The sequence below is a fragment of the Misgurnus anguillicaudatus genome, chromosome 11 (genome assembly GCF_027580225.2).
Source record: "Misgurnus anguillicaudatus chromosome 11, ASM2758022v2, whole genome shotgun sequence".
Classification (NCBI taxonomy): Eukaryota; Metazoa; Chordata; class Actinopteri; order Cypriniformes; family Cobitidae; genus Misgurnus; species Misgurnus anguillicaudatus.
The window spans coordinates 15,640,456-15,659,602 of record NC_073347.2 but is presented as its reverse complement, the minus strand read 5'-3'; the positions used below and the strand labels follow the sequence as shown (position 1 = coordinate 15,659,602).

General features: G+C 38.9%; 1 protein-coding gene across 2 annotated transcripts in view; it reads right to left on the bottom strand.

Moving 5' to 3' along the window:
* akt3a (v-akt murine thymoma viral oncogene homolog 3a) overlaps positions 1-19,147 on the bottom strand; it is a 114,752-nt gene that overhangs the window by 22,082 nt on the left and 73,523 nt on the right. For both annotated transcript variants that reach the window (XM_055170256.2, XM_055170255.2), the window contains 6 exons: positions 12,909-13,034; positions 8,347-8,458; positions 5,067-5,208; positions 1,338-1,469; positions 987-1,052; positions 523-591 (listed from right to left, as the gene is read on the bottom strand). In XM_055170256.2, the coding sequence (XP_055026231.1) occupies positions 523-591; positions 987-1,052; positions 1,338-1,469; positions 5,067-5,208; positions 8,347-8,458; positions 12,909-13,034 (647 nt within the window). The remainder of the gene's footprint in view (positions 1-522; positions 592-986; positions 1,053-1,337; positions 1,470-5,066; positions 5,209-8,346; positions 8,459-12,908; positions 13,035-19,147) is intronic.

The following is a 19,147-nucleotide window of genomic DNA, read 5'->3' as shown; positions in this document are numbered from 1 at the left end:
GAATGGGACTCCGCTCTAAATAAAAAAATTATTTACACTTCCAATAAATTTTTTCCGAAAGATGGTTTTGGTCCTTTAAGGTAGTTGTTATCACGCTGATATATGTTCAATCGTTAATTTTTGTTGTTAAGTTTAATTTTAGCTAGTAATTTTATGATATAGAAATGGGGTGTATCGTTATGATTGGTGTGGTTAAATTGGGCACGCGAGTGTTTGGGAGTAAGTTTGCTACGCGGCTCCACCTCTTGCTTACGGACGATTCCTTCTGCGCATGTCTAGGCTCCAATCTGACGGTTTTACGTAACATGGTGGCGACCATGGTCGGACATTTTTTGGCTTCAATTCATTACAATGGAAGGAGGCGACGTCACGTTTCAATATTATCCCCTTTTTAAATTAATAAACTATTTATGATACAAAAAGATTTATATCTAAACCACCAAAGCCTCAGAGAGTCACTGCACACCTGTGACAGAAACGGCTCATCTGCCAGCACACACTAAACAAAGACTGGATGCATACCTCTCCTCCATTGACGTACTCCATCACAAAGCATAGGCGATCTTTCGTTTGGAATGAGTACTTCAAAGACTGAAACAGCAAACGGAGAAACAACATAAGAGGAAAAACACACAATGCATGTCTTAATAACACTTTGCCTTTTCTCACACGGCCCTGATGCTAACTTTGATGCAAGCTGAAGTTTATGAGGAAACACCCTGTTGAGTGACAGCGGTAAATTGTTTTTGCTAAACCTGCTGTGTATGTTGCGTGGCATACAACAGCATCTGGAGTGTCAGAGAAATTACCTCTCGCTGGCGATTTCTCAACAGATGCACAGCTACATTTAGGCCGCTAATTTATTACAGTTGATTCTCTGCATTATAATGAGGCTCGAGGGAAAAGCTGATCATATATACAAAAGCATTGTGAAGCTTTAAGAGCCTGGATGATGAATGATGATTCATGAGTGAATGTGTACTCACGGTTAAAAAAGGATGTCTCGTATTTTTCAGCACTCTGCTTTCTGTGAGCGTGTGGGCCACTTCATCCTACGGGAGGAAAACAAATACAAAATGGATCCTGATAAATATCCTGTCATGAGAAAAACGTAACAAATGTGGGCCGTGTTTAGTTACAGTACGTGTGTACGATGAAGGCATCATTTTGAGTCTGATTTAATCAGATTGTATCCTGAAACTTTTCAAATTACAAGTGTAAAAGGATCATTAACCATAACGCATAATGAATCATTACAATGATACATGTTCAGGCCAAGCATATCAACACATCTTCAAAATGAAATCATTTCTCCTGGAAGCCCTGATGAGTCTTACCTTTGCTATAATAACCTCCTTCTTTAAAATCTTCATTGCATAATATTTCCCGCTGGCCTTCTCCCTTACGAGAATGACTTTACCGAAAGTGCCTTTCCCCAATAATTTTAAGTAGTCGAAGTCACTCATTGTCTGTAAAAATGAGAAAAAAAGGGTGAAATTGTCAGACACGCTGAAATGCAATGCCGATAATTAGTGTCTGGTTTTGTATATTGCTAACGTTACTCAATAAGAACATGCCCACATCTGTAGAAATACAATAGCCATCCGCTGCAGGAATTGAATTATTCCCCTTAGAGACTCCACTGCCACTTCAACAAACTGACATGTTTGTACATTAGCTTGTTGTTTAAAAATGATGAAACTCCCAGAAACACGCGGTCTTAAAATAGATTCTGGAGACTTGTATGGTGAAGTTGAGGCCTGTTTCACACGTCCTGCATCTGCATCGCTGCAGCCAAACTTCAGTCTCACATTATGCTGTCACACTGTGGAACGAGCTGTGACAGTGATTTCTAGATTATTACGGTTAAATAAATTTAAGGGTTATTCGATGCCATAGCAGAACCATTTTGGTTTAAATAAAAAATATGTATACTAGTCTGTACTAGAGGTCTTCACGGGTCCACTTAGGTCAAAAAACCTGATGTCCAACCCGAGCGGGTTCGGGTCTAAAAGTTTCACGTGTGCCTCGGACATGGGTCGGGTATAATAATAGCGGCATCGGGTCTCAGGTTATTTAAAATGAATGTGTTTTTAAAGAACGGACCCGAGACGACCTGAACTATCTCGCGTGTGTGCATCAATGCCTTTCCAAACTTTTCCCCTCTGTTTGCCAGACCTGTCAATCAATTTTAAATGTAAATTTTAGCGGTTACCTTGGTGAAAAAGTTGAATAAATGAAGCAGGGGGCCAAATTGGTTGTGAGGCCACCGGGGTTTCTTTCTGTCTGACTGCGAGTGGGGCTGCAGACTGCACACACGTCGGTGCCGTTTGCACTCAGGTCCAGTCGGGAAAAAAAAATCCACTGGTTCAGGTCGAACTCAGGTCTAATTTTCTCGAGTTTGTCTCGGGTTGGGCCTGTCTTTAAAAACGTTAGGTTCGGGTAAAAAGTTATTTGTGTCATTTTGGGTCAGGTACATTTCTTTGGACCCAATAAGACCTCTAATCTGTACATTAGTATAATCTTTACTACAGAGAACCTTTTGTGCAACAGACAGGATCTGTTAAAGGGATACTCCAGCCAAATATCAAAATTACCCCACTCTCAAACAATCTGAAATACATATGTCCATCATTTTTCAGACAAGCACATTTGAAGTTATTTTAGTAAATGTGCTCTTTCAAGCTTAATATTGGTAGAAAACAGAAATCAGGGAACAACTTCTGACTTTAAACCCCAAAAAGTGCATTCATCCTTTACAGAGGTAATCCATAGTCTCCAAGGGGTTAATAAAGGTCTTCTGCATGTAATCGATGCAATTTTGTAAGAAAAATATCCATAAACTGTAATGCTACGTTCACACCAGCGTTGACGCGCGTCTGGAGGACCAACGGCGCGAATGAGGCAATTAACGTGGCGCGATACACGCAATTCCGCCTCGTTCGCGCGAATGGCACAAATTGAGCGTTGCCGCGGCTGCATTAACCAATCAGGAGCTTGCTCTAGTAGTGACGTGATTACAGGAAGTAAGCAGAGTCACAGAAGCCCCTCCCATGACGCGAATTTCCGTGTGAATGTCTCGATGACTAGATTTTCACGCGCGGCTTTCACACGCGAAAAAAAGCGAGTAAACTCAAAATTTTCAAGCGGCAAACTAGACGCGGTAGACGCGAATTTGATGCCTCAAACGCGGCTGGTGTGAATTAGCTTTTTTATAGAGATTTATACATCATTTGAAAACTGAATAAATAAGCTTTCTATTGATGTATAGGGGATGTATTGTGAAAACAATCCATTCGTCTCCATTGACTTTGTTTTGCGAGAGGCTGCCTCCTTGTCATTTCTGACTTATAACAAAAAGCTAAATAATGCCCAAAAGCTGCTGTGTGACAGGATGTACTAGCCTAGAAATCTAGACGCACCCTAGCGGCCGCAAAATATATTTGCTGCCAGGGTTTAGTCTAGGCACTCACAATACACTTAACAGCTCCAAAAACCAAAATTTGGTCAGGCCAATCACATCGTGTGTAGCGTCTGTGGGGCGGGCTTAACATGATGACGACAGAGCTGCCTGCGACGGTTCCTACTTGAAAACAAAGAATGGCTGCTGCTGCTGCTGGCGAACAGCTTTCTTTTGAAGCGGCTTTGGCCGCGACTCTGGAGGACTTAGACTTATGTTTTTCTTTGAGAGAAGAGCAAATAACCCTACTGAAGTCCTTTTTAAGCAAGAAAGATGTGTTTGGAGTTTTGCCGACTGGTTACGGTAAAAGTTTGATATACCAATTAGCTCCACTGGTGGGGAAACGCATGGGACTCATACGTCACCTTCTTCGTTGCTGATTGGTCATAGCGCTATCCTATTGCGTGCAGAGGCATTTTGAGGGACAACCTTATATCCCGCCCCTTGCATTGAGCCGTTTGTGTGAAGAGTTGCCAGACCTTACATCTTGATGTAGGTCTGGCTAACCAGGCTAAGGATGTACAGCTTAAAAGCCAAAAAACACAGAAATACGTTATTATAAGCTGTTGACCCTCCCCAAAAAACGAGCGTTTAGGACACAAAAGTGGATACAGGCATCTTTTCATAGTACTACTATTATTAGTACTACGCCCACTGGAGGGAAATGTAGTCTGCAATCCACTTTTGTGTCTTTAAACGTTCGTTTTTTGGGGTCGGCAGCTTATAAAAACTTATTTCTGGGTTTTTTAGCTTGTAACTGTACACCTTGTCACACAGCAGCTTTTAGGCATTATTCTTTTTTGTTATAAGCCAGAAATGACAAGGAGGTAGCCTCACGTAATACAAAGTCAATGGAGACGGTTGGATTGTTTCCCCCCGGTGGGTGTGGTTTTCAAATTAGCATAACTGTGCTCTGTCTCTATGGGCATTCAAGCTATTTAAAAGCATGAAGAAATTACTGTTACAGAAAACCTTTTACATATGCTATTATGATGCTCAAATATGAGTTTTAAGTGATAAAATTATTGACTACAGGGGGACTTTAACTAAAGCAACATCTACAGAGGCATTTTATATGCTTTATATTATTTTACATGTGTGTGTTTTATATGCCGTTAATATAGCAGCTTCACAGAGCACTCTCTTGCTATGTTGCCATGTCCATGTATTATAACTGGTTTTTGGGCTTGATTCATAAACAAATCAAGATTTTAAAGTCTAAAGAGGGCAGGTGCGTGTCACAATATTTTGTTTTTATTTTCAATATAAATCATTACGATTTATTTTAGTTTATTTTAGACTGGCTCTTGTTCACTGATTTTTCTCGCAAGATCTGGCAACACGAGTAAGTAAACACTTGTGGCTCTTTCTCTGCAATTTCCTGCAACGTGCATACAGAAGAGAGACATGTCCATGATGCACATTTACATATGTCATCAACAACTAGTTTTCAGTTAGGTTCTGTACACGCTGCACACAATATCTGTAAATGTGTCTGCGAGGTCTGAAATTTGGGGGAGTAAGTTTAATTATAGAATGCAGTTGTCACTACCCAAAATAACCAAATTGTGTGTGAACAGAAGTGCGGTGAAATGTCTGAAGGCACCTTGCGTTTATGGTGACTAATAGACGTGTCCATCTCCTCTCCTATGTTGTCTATCTGTGAGGTGGGACTACACTGGATACGTTCCTCCTCCTGTTTTTGGAGTTTATCTGCCACCATCTGAATCGCCTCTGCCCACTCATCCCTATGGAAACACACACACACATACTTTTTTCAGAAGGAAGCCATCTCTTCCCAAAAAAAACAACAACAAAGAAAAACACATAGCTACTGCTTTTCAACCACAAATCATTAGAAGCAGATACCAAACATCTAACTATGTAAATGTGAGTAAGATCATGTGAGTAAATTCACAAGGCACTTTTCACTCATTTACAGTATAATCTAATGTAAAAGGGGAATCCACCCCTCTCTGTCTCCCTCCATTGAGTTTTCATTTGTCGTGCAGCACGACATCTGTTGTGTAGAATCAGTGGTGCGTTCATGTTTGTGAGCATGTGTTAGTTTAATAATGATTGATTCATTTGAGCGAAGCAAGTAGTTTCTCACTGTTTCATAGCAGCACGCTCGACACTCCAAAACTGCATTCTTGTGCTTTGCCATTTATTTGTGGGAAACCTTCAAAAGTAATTAGAAAGACATACATATGTGATCCTGGACCACAAAACCAGTAATAAGTCGCATGGGTGTATTTGTTGCAATAGACAAAAATACATAGTATGTGTCAAAATCATAAATTTTTTATGCCAAAAATCATTAGGATATTAAGTAAAGATCATGTTCCATGAAGATATTTATAAAAAGGCCTACCGTAAATATATATAAAAATTTATTTATCACTAGAAGTATGTAATATGTTGATAAGCTATTTTTTTAAGAACACGATTTTTTTGCACCCTCACATTCCAGATTTTCAAATAGTTGTATCTCGGCCAAATGTTGTCGTATCCTAACAAATACATCACCCATACATCAATAAGCTATTTATTCAGCTTTTAGATAACGTATAAATCTCAGTTTTAAAAAAATTGCTCCTTATGTTTTTGTGGTCCAGGCTCACATATAGATTAATTACAGATGAAATACTTTATTCTGATTGGTCAATTAGAAAATTTTTGTATTACGACAGCTAACCTGTGTATTGGTCCATTGTATATTTGACTTATTCTTCAATGAGGCTTTAAGCCGTCTTTCCACTGCACACGACATACCGACACGATTGTCGGACTTCGCCCCCTAGTGGCAATCGTAATAAAGTTTCAGTTTAATCGTATCATGGAAGAGAAGCTCACTCCAGCGCAACGCAAATGAATGAAACAATAAACAGCTCTGCATATATGAACAAAGACTACCAATATATTTTTTGGAGAGAACATCTACTGGCTGTCCTTCACCGTTATGCCCAGCCGATGCCTGACCAGCGACCACCAACTGAACCAGTTTAATCCACCTACCCGTTTCATGTCCCTATCGTGTTTATATATATAAATATATATGTATCTCTCTAAAGGGTTTTTCTCCTTCTAGGAGTTTTCCCACAGGGTTTTTTTTCATCCCATAGAGAGTCAGCCAACATTGGCTTAACTTAGCACTTTCCTGTATACGTTACATTATTACTACGCTCACTTTTACGGTTTATTATTAGCCGCTGTATTCTCCTTCTTATATCATCTATCGATATTTCTGTGTTTTCCCCTACATCTATTCATGTAAAGCTGCTTTGAAACAATTAACAATTGTGAAAAGCGCTATATAAATAAAATTGAATTGAACATATGGAGACAAGATTAAAATTACGTATTCATGTTAAATTAATAATATATTACTTATCTAATTTTAATTTAAGGATTCAAATGTTACTGATAAAGTTAAACAAAAAGGATGAATAATTTTCACCTCACACACGGTTTTTGATTATAATACACTGAAAAAAATCACTTCCGGTTGGAATCGCATGCGGTTTAGTCGCACAAGTTCAAATTTTTAATCGGATCAAATGCTAAAAACGATTCTGTTTGTTGTGTACAGTTGAAAGACGGCTTCAGGTTACTGTACAAAATCTACATTAAAAGAAATATCCAACACTTTTTAATACAAATTAATATTGCATGATTTATTATATAATGCACTTCTGTTTATTATATACAGTAATGACATTATTCCTTGCATAATGTCTAGATATGCATTTCAAAAACACCACCCATTGTCCCTCTGAAAGTGGTGAATGTGCATCCTCAACACAAACTAAATATCCAGTACACAATCTGTCACTGGGACGGTACCCTTAAGGGTCATAATATGTATACATACTAGATATGTATACATTTAATACCTTTGAGGTACTAATATGCACTCTTTCCTTATTTTGAAATTTCTCTGCCCTAGTGACAGCTTTTATACCTTTATTTCTGAGAGTGTAGCTACAGCCGCATGTAGAGGAAGGGCTCTGTGGACCCTCTCAAGGTTGTGAGGATAAATGGGTGCGGAGTGGTTTGGTGTATAATGAGTGGTTTTTGCTAATGAGAGATAAAGGCTTTGAATACAGTCTGGCTTGAGGCCAGCTACCGCCACATCTCTCATCACATGTAGGCCTACAGTTTCTGGATCTCTGCCAGTGCATTCTGTCCCACTACTGCTCAGAGATCTGTGTGTGTGTGTGTGTGTGTGTGTGTGTGTGTGTGTGTGTGTGTGTGTGTGTGTGTATACTGGACTATACTGCACCGTAATAGATGGGTTACAAGTCAGAAGTGTGTGAGGATAAAAACATATCAATGCTTTGTTCTGCACATGAATTATTTTCATCATCCATCTCTTAATAGTTCCATCTGTAAAGTTTGACTTAATTTTCAAAATCGACCTTAATTGTTTTTGGACAATTCAGCCACATTTCAAAATGTATAAATGTTGCTGGCATTAGCAGTGAATAAAAACAAAGTTTGTGTTGTCTTTGTTAATGATGTGATCATTATATTAAAGCTTACTAAGGCAAGCATCACTACAGTATAAGTATTAGACCTGTCATACTATTAGGGCTTCAGCACTTGAACCACATACATGACTCACGAGGCTTGCACCATACACTTGCAGTGATGGAGAGACGTTAGCCACATTTAGGGCTGAGAATATAACAGAGACTCAAGAGTGTGCTGTTTTTTTATTTGGAAACAAAGACCCAAACCACTTTGTAGCATCACGGCAAGCAGGTGCTGCTCACAATGTTTTTTTTTATGTAGTTATAGTTAGTTTGTCTTAAGCACCAAATGAAAGAAACCATGCTACATTTTTGGTCAAAAGGATTTTTGACACCCTATTGTTTCCTCACCTTTCTTCTGGACTGTCCACATGGAAGGTTCTCTCTATTACTGTAGTCCACTGTAGACATCTAATAATGAATGTGTTCGGCTTTGGTCGTTCGGTTTTCATCAGCTGGCATTCTGAAACAGAATGAGAACCACAAAAAATTAACAAACTGCAACTGTAGCCATCTACACAAAAAAAACCTACACTTTATAAGTATAGACCTGAATTGCAGGCAAGGAAAAGCTGAATTTAGCATCTGACCTGATTTCTAGAGTACACTCAGCCCGTTTCCTAACTTTAAACTCCGGCTGTGAGTGTTTGCCATAGTGAGAGCGCTTTATTTGATAAACAGAGGGGAGTAGAGAGACTCATGTAAAACAAATGGCCATTAGCAGAGAGGAGGCAGGGGGGGTGGGAGTACCACAGTGAGATGAATGAACTAGGGCTGGATTTGTTTCATACATGTACAGTACTGTGCAAAAGTCAACCATTCCAGAATTTGATTAGTTGTTTTTGCAATGTTATAGTGATCATATATAATTGTTTATCAGTCTCTTTAATAGAATACATCCAGAAAATACAGGAAATGTGTATGTAGTATAAAAAACTGTATAAAAATGTAAACTGATGTGTCAAGTTTTTAGGGTAAACTCCCCTTCCACTTGAACAATAGCAGGAAACTGCAGGATCTCTAAACCTAAATGAAAAAAATCCTAATTTCTCATTTTAAAGAAATTAGTCTTTTTACTTTATTCTGTTCAAAAACGCTCAAGATGTGTTTAGTGCCAAGAGAGGTCACACTTAACACAGACGATCCCTTTAAAGACATTTAGTCCTGAAAATTTAATTTTTTATTTTGTTTGTACATATTTTCTGTATTTTCTGTTTGTATCTTAATAAAACAGATTGAAAAATAAATATGGATGGACTTTAAACTTCTTAAAAACAAGTCTGGTGGTGGCCTAAGACTTTTCCCAGTACTGTATATATAACAGCTCTGAACAGTAACTCTCTAATCTAAACCATTACAGTAAATACTTTAATGGGGTAAAAGTTGACCACAAGTCACCTTCTATGTGTAGAATAAAGTATACTCGACTTGACTACAAACGCATTTAATTTTATTCTAAAAATGTTAATTTTTAAGGAAAAAATATGAATCATCATGCAATATGCATCATAAAAGAATACATGAAGTCCCGGTCACATATTACATGTCATTTTATATTTTAATAAAATTGAATCCTCAATGAAATACACAGATAACAAATGTTATCCAATAATGCAGGGGTTTTCTACCAAGCCCCTAAGGTGACATTGCAGTAAAAAAAAGTTTAGTTTCATGTGCTCATGTGAAACTTTTGCGTGCTCACGTGAAACTTTTATGTGCTCACGCAAAACCTTCACGTGCAGAATTTTTTTTAAGTTTATTTTCGCGTGCGCACGTGAAACTTTCCCATGTGCAAATGAAACTTTCGCTTTCAGGTGCGCACAGGATAGTTTCACGTGCGCATGCGAAACTAAACGCGATAGTTTCGCGTGTGCACTCGAAACAAGACTTTATTTAATTTTTTCTCCATGTCCGCTTAGGGGGTCTGTAGTTTTCAAACTGTGGGTCACGCGAAATCACTTGACTGTTGCAGTGAATGACACAGAAAACGCTTTAGTCCAATTAATGACTAACAATGACAATTGTTTTGATCTCTTATCCAAAATATATTTTTATTCCAATTAAACATACATTTCATTCACGCAATGATGACGGTTAAAGTGGACATTTCACAGGACTTTTTAAAGATGTCAAATAAATCTTTGGTGTCCCCAGAGTACGTATGTGGAGTTCTAGCTCAAAATAACATATAGATCATTTATTATAGCATGTTAAAACTGCCACTTTGCAGGTGTTAGCAAAAATCTGCCGTTTGGGGTGTGTTTTTTAATATGCAAATGAGTTGATCTTTGCACTAAATGACAGTGCCGTGGCTGGACAGTGCAGATTAAGGGGTGGTATTATCCCCTTCTGACATCACAATGGGAGCCAAATTTCAATGAGCTATTTTTTCACACGCTTGCAGAGAATGGGTTACCAAAACTACTGGGTTGATTTTTTTCACATTTACTTGGTTGATAGAAGCACTGGGGACCCAATTATAGCACTTAAACATGGAAAAGGTCAGATTTTCATTAAATAAAAGCTACGCTCTACTAAAAAAGAATGAATGTGTATTGTTTTTCTCCTAATTATATTTCCATTAAAAGTTTTCATATTTCCAGTTAAAAATATTTTGGTGGGTCTTAAAAAATATTATGTATGAAAAAAAGAAACAGTTTGGGAACCTCAGCTATAATGCATCAAATATTGTTGACATATTTTTATAGTAAACTTCTGCACAGACAGTGTCAAAAAAAAATTCACTGCCACATTCGCTATTGCTCAGTCACAGGAAAATAATGCAATTTTCTTCAAGTTTCAGGAAATGGAGGTGGGCTCACTGTCACTGCAGATTTTGGGGAAAATGCCCAGAGACGACAGGTGAAACGCAACAGCCAGTCCCATAATAAGGGCCCTCAGCTGGCCAATTTCAGTCACCCTTGAATGACAGCAGGGCCTGAATTTAGACAGCAAGGTTAATGACAACTACACTAAGGTCACAAAGTCATATTCCGTACAGAGCGTCTGCCTGGGCAGTGCGGGAAAATAGAGTCCCACACTGAGTTCGGGAAAACAAGGTCACGGCAGCCAGAACGTGACACTTCGGGAAGAGAGGAGGCAGATCTGACAGTATTGTTTGCTTTATCACATAAGATCACAGATGACGAGCATCGCTTCAAGCAATGAGTAAAGCTGGCATGCCAATTAAACAGCACAGAAGCTGCGACATCCGCTGCTCGCACCTTGCAACATCTTTTGAAGGTTTCTCAAGTCCAAAATAAGGTTGAGAGTTTGCCAAAGCATGCAAAACATCAGGCGACAAATATGACAGTCAACTCTTTAGATCTTAGTGATAGTGAGAACTTCTTATGCAAAAAGGTTATTCTTTAATGCAAATGTTAAAACTGTCAGGTACAAACTGGATTACCAAAAACTCTGTACATATGCTGCAATCACTGTTAAAAACGGTTAATTGAGGGATATGGGCTATGGTGTGTTCGGGAGCAGATGCAGTGCTGGTCAGAATATGCACAGAACTGAGTTAGACCGGTCTGGAGGCAGGCAGTCTGGTGGCAGCTCGGTGCACAGAGGGTGAGAGCGATGCCATTTTTACAGAGTGCATTAGGCTATCAGCCTCTCACCACCACCTGGCTTCCCAGCTTTCTGCAACAGATGTGGCAATCCTCTCCCACTGCCAAGCAGCCCAGGCCGGATGTATGGCCACCCCTTACTCCTCCAGCCTTTAGATTAAAACCTGGCAGGGCCTTTTGACGGATGGAGGGTTGGAAAGCCACTCACAGCTTGTGTCCAGAAACCAACACTGAGAGCAAGATATGTCTACAACGCTGTGGCGCTTGAGGTTGAGCCATGTTTCACTGCAAGTTTGAGTGTACATGCTTCACTGCTTGCAATTCTTTCAGTCCACCAGTTGCCAAAAAAAATGCAAAAAATTGCAAACATATTGGAAGAATGAGGTGAAATGGAAATGTGCCATATATTATTTATATTAATTTATATTATTAATATATTAATATTAAAGGTGCCAAAAATGCATTAGATAATGTATTAAATTGCTCTCTGATACCTACATGATATGTATCTCAGTAGTTACAATGCTAAAAACAAAGTTGTGACAACATTGTACTTTAATAATACTTTTTAATGTTAATTTAAGGTTGTGGTGTACATCTCGACTGTAACGTCAAATTTGGTGTAATGTTGAGACCGGCCTGTTTTCCAATGCAAGAGGTTTAAATTAGAAGGATGGAAACAATTGTGTTTGAGGCTCACGATAAGTCATTACTATGTAAATAGCTCTTATTATTCATCTATGCCTAGGTAAATACAGTTTAACATAATCCATTGCACCTTTAATGGTGACAAAATATGATATTGTAAAGCATTATGAATTAAAAGTTTAGACCTCAATTACATTAGCCTTAAAAGGGATAGTTCACCCAAAAATGATAATTTTGTCATAATTTACTCACCTTCAAAAGATATTTTGATAAATGATGATAAGCACACAGTTGATGGTACCCATTAAATTCCATCGTATTTGTTTTTCCTACTATAGAAGTCAATGGTAACAATCAGCTGTGTGCTTACCATCATTTCTCAAAATATCTTCTTTTGTGTTCATCAGATAAAAGAAACTCATACAGGTTTAGAACAACATGAGGGTGAGTAAATGATGATAGAATTTTTTTTTGGGGGGGGTGAACTATCCCTTTAATATTAACAATACAGTAAGGTCTGAATGGTCATAAAAAAATCAAAGAATTTCAGATATTTTTTACTTAAAAATATATCATAAATGTCAGTTTTTTTTATGTAAGCAATAAGGTACGAGAGGCTGTGCTGTATCGTACACCTCTGCTGCCCCACAAAAGGACAAAATATGAATGTTGTACATTTCAGGTATGACTTACTTGCGACAGAGAAGTTATTGAGTGGGTAGGGAAGATCTGCATCTTGTGGCTTTTCCTTGTATCCAATAAAGGATCCATCGGTTTTTAGAAGGAAGTAGCGAGGTCTCCAATTCTTAATATATTCACCTGGAAAAGAAGACAAGATGGGTTACAATAAGTTAAAATAAGTTTAAAATACATGATCTCAAACTGCAAACAATAACTCATGTACATTCATATTCATATATTTGGATATGTACATTTTTGAAATTTCATATAAATGGAATATAACAAAAGTCATTTCACTGAAAAAAGCCTCACTGCGTCAAAAATGAACGCCAACATGATTAGTCTGTGCTTATCTGCTGAATTGGCTTCACTTTGACTTTGCATTGACTAAACACTGGGATTAAATTGTTAACATGTTTACCACTGTTAGCCCAGATGTCAGCTACTGCATCATCTGTCTAAACCCGAGGGCAGGTGTTAAAACAAGCCAAACCAGAGCTGGTGGCACCGGGTCGGCTTACAGTGAAATGTACGGCGAAATGCACTACAGAGGGGGTCGCAGAATCCTCACAGGGGGCAGCAGAGACACCTTTAACCTTTCTACGCTAAAGCCGCAAAAAACAACATCTGCTGAGCAGCTGGTCATGCCATATTATCATGCAAAACTTCTGGTGCAACAGCCTGCGCTATCTAATAATAAACAGCAGGATTACAAGGGTGTCAGCATCACCACGCGGGGGGCAGAGCCGCACGCACACACAGTGCAATAAGAGCGATAATGCACATAACATCTGCCTGCTGAGGGATGCATGCTGGAATCAAACACACTTGTGCTCATTTTGCTCATCTAAAATCTCTTACAATGACTAATAGAAGTTGACATTCAGTACAGTATATCCTGAAAAATAGTGAGCAAGCATTTATGATCTTAATATTTTTATATTATAATTGTTCATATCCCTTAATAACTCATAGTAAAGAAATAATTACTAAATGGTGATGAACGATTAATGGTTAAACTAAGGGCTGGAGTGGGACTCATTTTCAGCCCTGGAGTTTCATGTCTTAGACCGGCCCACTTTAGTTCATGACTGCCTGTATTAAAATAATATAATTAAATCCTCAGTCGTTTATAAGTCTGCAATAGTGAACTGTTCTCTGCAGCCTTGCAATTCATTGTATTTTTCAAAAATATAATTTACAATTCAGTGCAAATACAGTAGCCTAAAACAATTCTGATTTTGCCATAATCGTGCAGCCCTACAATTAGGTATTTTAATATTATTCAATTAAACTTATTCAAAAACAAATGAAAGGGAACAAATGTCTGTGTTTTCCCCTATATTTCTATTTTTAATAAATGGTGGGTCTTGAGATTACCTGTTGAGTTGAAAAAGTTTGGAAACCCCTGATAAACAATACACAAGCAAGATTGGGGAAACAGATGGAAAAATAAAAATCCTTATCTTAATCTGTTTAGTTAGATCCTGTATATTGCCAAATAATGTATGGTAGGCCTGTGAACACGTCTAAAACAAAACTTGTGTTCACAGGCGAGCGCTTTGAAAAGCAGAAGAAAGCAGCACGACCTGCGTTGTCCATGCGTTTTAGATGTTTATGGACCCTAACGCAAGAATTGCTCCATGGTGGGGGCACTGCACAATCAACTTTGGCATAAAGCGGTTGGGAGAAATTAAAAGTAGCAAACTTTTTTTTATTTGCTCATTGCAACTTGATTTGCCAGGATGGGTCACATATTTATACAACACCTGAATATCTACAGAACACTTAATCAGTATTAGCAAAGTTCTTCATGTTCAATTTATACTAAAAATCCTACGAAAGAAGCTGTAGCTTACTTGGTAGAGTATTGGGTTAGTAATGGAAAGATCATGAGTTCGAATCACATACAGTATACTGTTAAAATGTAGGCCACACCTTAAATGCACTTTAAGTCACTTTGAATAAAAGCATCAGCCAAATGTAAGTGACAATTCTTTAATAAAACATGCAGAATTTAACCTCAGAACTAAACTGTTTTAAACTGCTGATCTCTTATTTATCAAGATGGACAATCTGGTATGGTCTCGAGCGTAGACGCAGGAGATTCCTCAGACGTGTACTTTCTGATTCTGAACTCCTGATAATTAGCCACGATCTTCTCTAAGTGACACATGAGCCTCGTGACAGCTCTGATCACTTTTTTTCAGCAGAAGAGAAAATAAACAACATGTTCTATTTGTAACATCCACTTAAAGCATAATGACACCAGCTTCTCCTAATTAACACATCAGAGAAAAACACCTGCTCATGTTAATTTGAGGAGACGGAGGTCTTTGCCGGTATGCCTCAATGAGGACGAGGAATCGCTGGGTAGGAGGGAACAGCTGAACAGAGGCATCCGCCTTACAAGTGAAGGTATAAAAAAGAAGGGAAAAAAGATGGAGGATAATAGTGGGCTGTGAGCCGCCAGAATGTTTGACTAAATGTATTTGTTAATAACAGTATTACTAATATACTTGAGAATAAACTTCAGTGAGAGGGGTTGTTGATATGTAACAGACAGGGTTCCCACACCTTAGTTAACTTCAAATTCAAGGACCTTTCAGGGACTTTCCAGGTCCAATACCCGCAAATTCAAGGACTAAATGTGGGGACACATTTCATGTGAGAGCAAGGTTACATCATGTTACTTTTTAAGAGACATTGTTACAGTTCCCTTTTAAGGGAACTCGTGCTGCGTCACTGCGTGACACTTTGGGGACGCCTCCAGTGGTAAGTGCGTCTAAATGTGTATATCAAATTCAACCAATGGTGAGGTTTAATGACAAAGACAGGGTGACATGGGAACCAGGAGGTATATCGCTATCTGAAATATTGCCAAAGACGGCGTTACAGGAACGCAGGAAGTATGACAAGGGAGACTAAGCGTCTCGTTCCCTTCTCAGTGAACAACATACATACGTAACCCAAGAAGTTTTCATGTGTCAAACACAACTATGCAAAAAAGCATTTTGGTATGAATCAACATTCGCATACAGAAGATATAAGCATTTAAAGCAAACAGTTTAGCATTAAAAAGTCTAGAATTTTTATGATATTATCCTACACGACACATGAAATAATATGGATTTTTTTTCCAGAAAAATTCTTGCATAAAATAGATTCATTATGTATATTTTCAAAAACTTCCCAGGGCCTTGATTTTTTCCCCCAGATTCACAAACTTTCAAGGGTTTCAAGGACCCGTGGGAATCCTGAACAGAACATGACAGTATGAACACTATAAAAAAAACAACGAGGTGCTAGACATGTTGAGCTGTGGTGCTCAAGTGGAACGTACAGGTTCGATTCTACTTTAATCAACATCTCTCTTTCCAAAGCAAAACCTTTCCGTACCTCAAAGTGAGCAAATGGTTTTAAAGGGCTGCACAATACTAAAGAAAGATGTGACGTGTGATACTTTGCTACTAAATAATGTGATATACTTTATGCAATTTTAATTTGTAATATCAATTTAAATTACTGTATAATAAAATATATTTTAAAACTACAAATTATAACCAACATGTGTCAAATTCTTAAAGAATTAAAATCTTTCTCTTATTGCATCATTTTGATATGCATATTGAGGTTTGTATTTGCGGTATTTCACCGATCTCGATATCTTGCAGCGCTGCTGTTTACATAACATTACTATTGTTGTTTAAAGATCAGTGTGGACAAACGTACATGTTTTTGCAAATCTGTTCCTGGATCAGTCATGGTGTCTTGTTAAACAGGGTAGAATATATACAATCACTGTGCTGATGACAGAGCCAGGGGTTGAACAGAAGGGGCTGCATGACTAAAAGCAAATGTTGCTTGAACCCAGCCAGTGCGCTTTCATCAAACCATTTTTACTGGCTTCTCAATCGTGAAATTTGTTTCTTAAATCCAAAACAGTAGGCGGACAGTTGGTCTGGCAGGCGCTGGTGATGCTTCCACCCTCAAGTTTCCAGAGCGTTTGGTCAAAGTGAACAGTCCTATTGGTTACCATTATTACCAAGCACCATGGCCATAACGACCATAAGACACTCATGAGTGCACGTCTCCTACAATATTTATATGATTCTTGAATTATTTCACGATTCCGAATACGTGGTTCTAGCCTTCCAAAACATTACCAAAAGTTAAATCAGAATAGAGGACTAACAAGCTTTCAGAAATTACCTGACCGATTGTCTGCAAATATGCAACAGGAACGCAAATATGCCACCCGATTCCAATTAAGTTTCGAGTTCCAAACAGCTCACATTGCACAATTAAAATATCATACTGGGTGCCATTCAATTACAAGCCCAGATTAATTGTTCATTTGTCTGTGGTCTGTGACAGCCTGATGGCGGTGGGACGGGGAATTGGACGGTCCGCTTTCGAGACAGACGCGATCCTGAGCAAACTTCCCCCCCAAAACATCTCAACCACTCTTGAGACTTTCCGAAGACTCGTCGCCTCTGCCACGCTCATTCCGACGTGATGGAGCTTCAGCAGGACAGGAGGCAAAAACAAGCCCGTGGAACACGGAAAAACAAGGCCATTTGTTAATCAGCCCAAACAAGGATTTAATTTAATGCTTTGGCGGGAAGCGCGCTGCTTTGCAGATGGCTTAAAGATGGCCATGTGATGGGTGCACTGGGACCGGCGGGCTGTCGCGTTCCAGCACGCGCCGGGCACTCCAAGCGGCACCAGCTCGCCTGGGCACGAGCACCCACTACAGCCGCTACAGCGCAGCCCGGGCACCGGCACGTGGTCAGAGACGTGGGCAGCATTAGGTTGTGTGGTACGGATGGAGAGAAAGTGCGAGGGAGGGAGAGCTGGCTGGTTGTGGTGACTGGTGTGTTTTGTTCACCATGTACCGCAGCAGCTTGCTGAAGGAGAGCGGCTGGAGTCACTTTGTCAGTTTGGCAGAGTTGGCCGCAGCGAAACACTCACACTCTGACTCATTCACACACACACACACACACATACATTCTTTCTCTCCCAGCAAACAGTTGCTTTCAAAAAGTAATGTCAAAAGTATTGCTTTCTAATCTGCCCCATGATCTTGTGGTTAGTGCACACTGGATTTTGAAACATGTTATGTTTTTTCAGCAGGGAATCTACTTTTGTGAATGTGTTTCTTTAAACTACATGCTGTCATATGAATATGCAAAAACATGTTAATTGTTCTCATGAATTTAGCGATGATTCAACTGATAACTTATGACTGTTTTATGTGAATTGCTGTCAGCAACCCATTTTAACTGATGTTTTTACAAGTGGAAAAAGAATATTTAAAAATATGTGTGGGGTGGGTTTATCCATCTAAAATTATTTTTTAAATACACACACAAATTTGACGCTGGGAGAATAAAAGGGACATGTTTTTATATTGACCAAATTAAATGTGTTAATGTATATTTCGTGCTCTATGGCAGGCAGGGTGGATAGATAATTACTCAACATGTTTAATCTGTGTGATTTCATAAGTTATTTACGCCTGCCGGCTGTGTAAAAACGTTGCTTTGTTCTGCTATTTTGAATGGAAGTCAATGGAAGGTCTGGTTTATTTTCCCCCAAAAAGGGGCAGTGACGAAATTTACAGTCAAGTTCCCGGATGTGCCGGTAGTCCGTATTAGAAGCTGTGACTTGTTGATGTGAACCCCACCGCAGCTCAATCTTTTCTGAGTAACAGCTGATATCCACCCGGAAGTAACAAATCTTCTCTTTACAAACACTACAAAGTCCCAACCAGATTAACTGATCGCGTGGTGACAATGATATGATGGACGCGAGGTTCAGTTGAGGAATTAAAATCCGATCACGCATTCCGTTATCCTTGACATCACGGCGCAACTTCCGCTCCTGAGCACTTTGACTCGTTTTAACGCGTTGTTAGACGTGACATGTAAACGAACACTTGAACGTTTAAATCAAAAATCAAACAAATATAAAACAAAGTGAATAAAAATCTTTCTGCGGGCCAGATTATGTTATATTTTTGAAAGGTGACGCGGGCCGCAGAGAGGGGGAGGGCGGGCCGCAAATGGCCCGCGGGCCGGGAGTTTGAGACCACTGCCTTAAAGGGACAGGGATACTCCACTTTTTTGAAAATAGGCTCATTTTCTAGCTCCCCCAGAGTTAAACAATTGATTTTTACCATTTTTCGAATCCATTCAGTCGATCTCCGGGTCTGGTGGTAACACTTTTAGCATAGCTTAGCATAATTT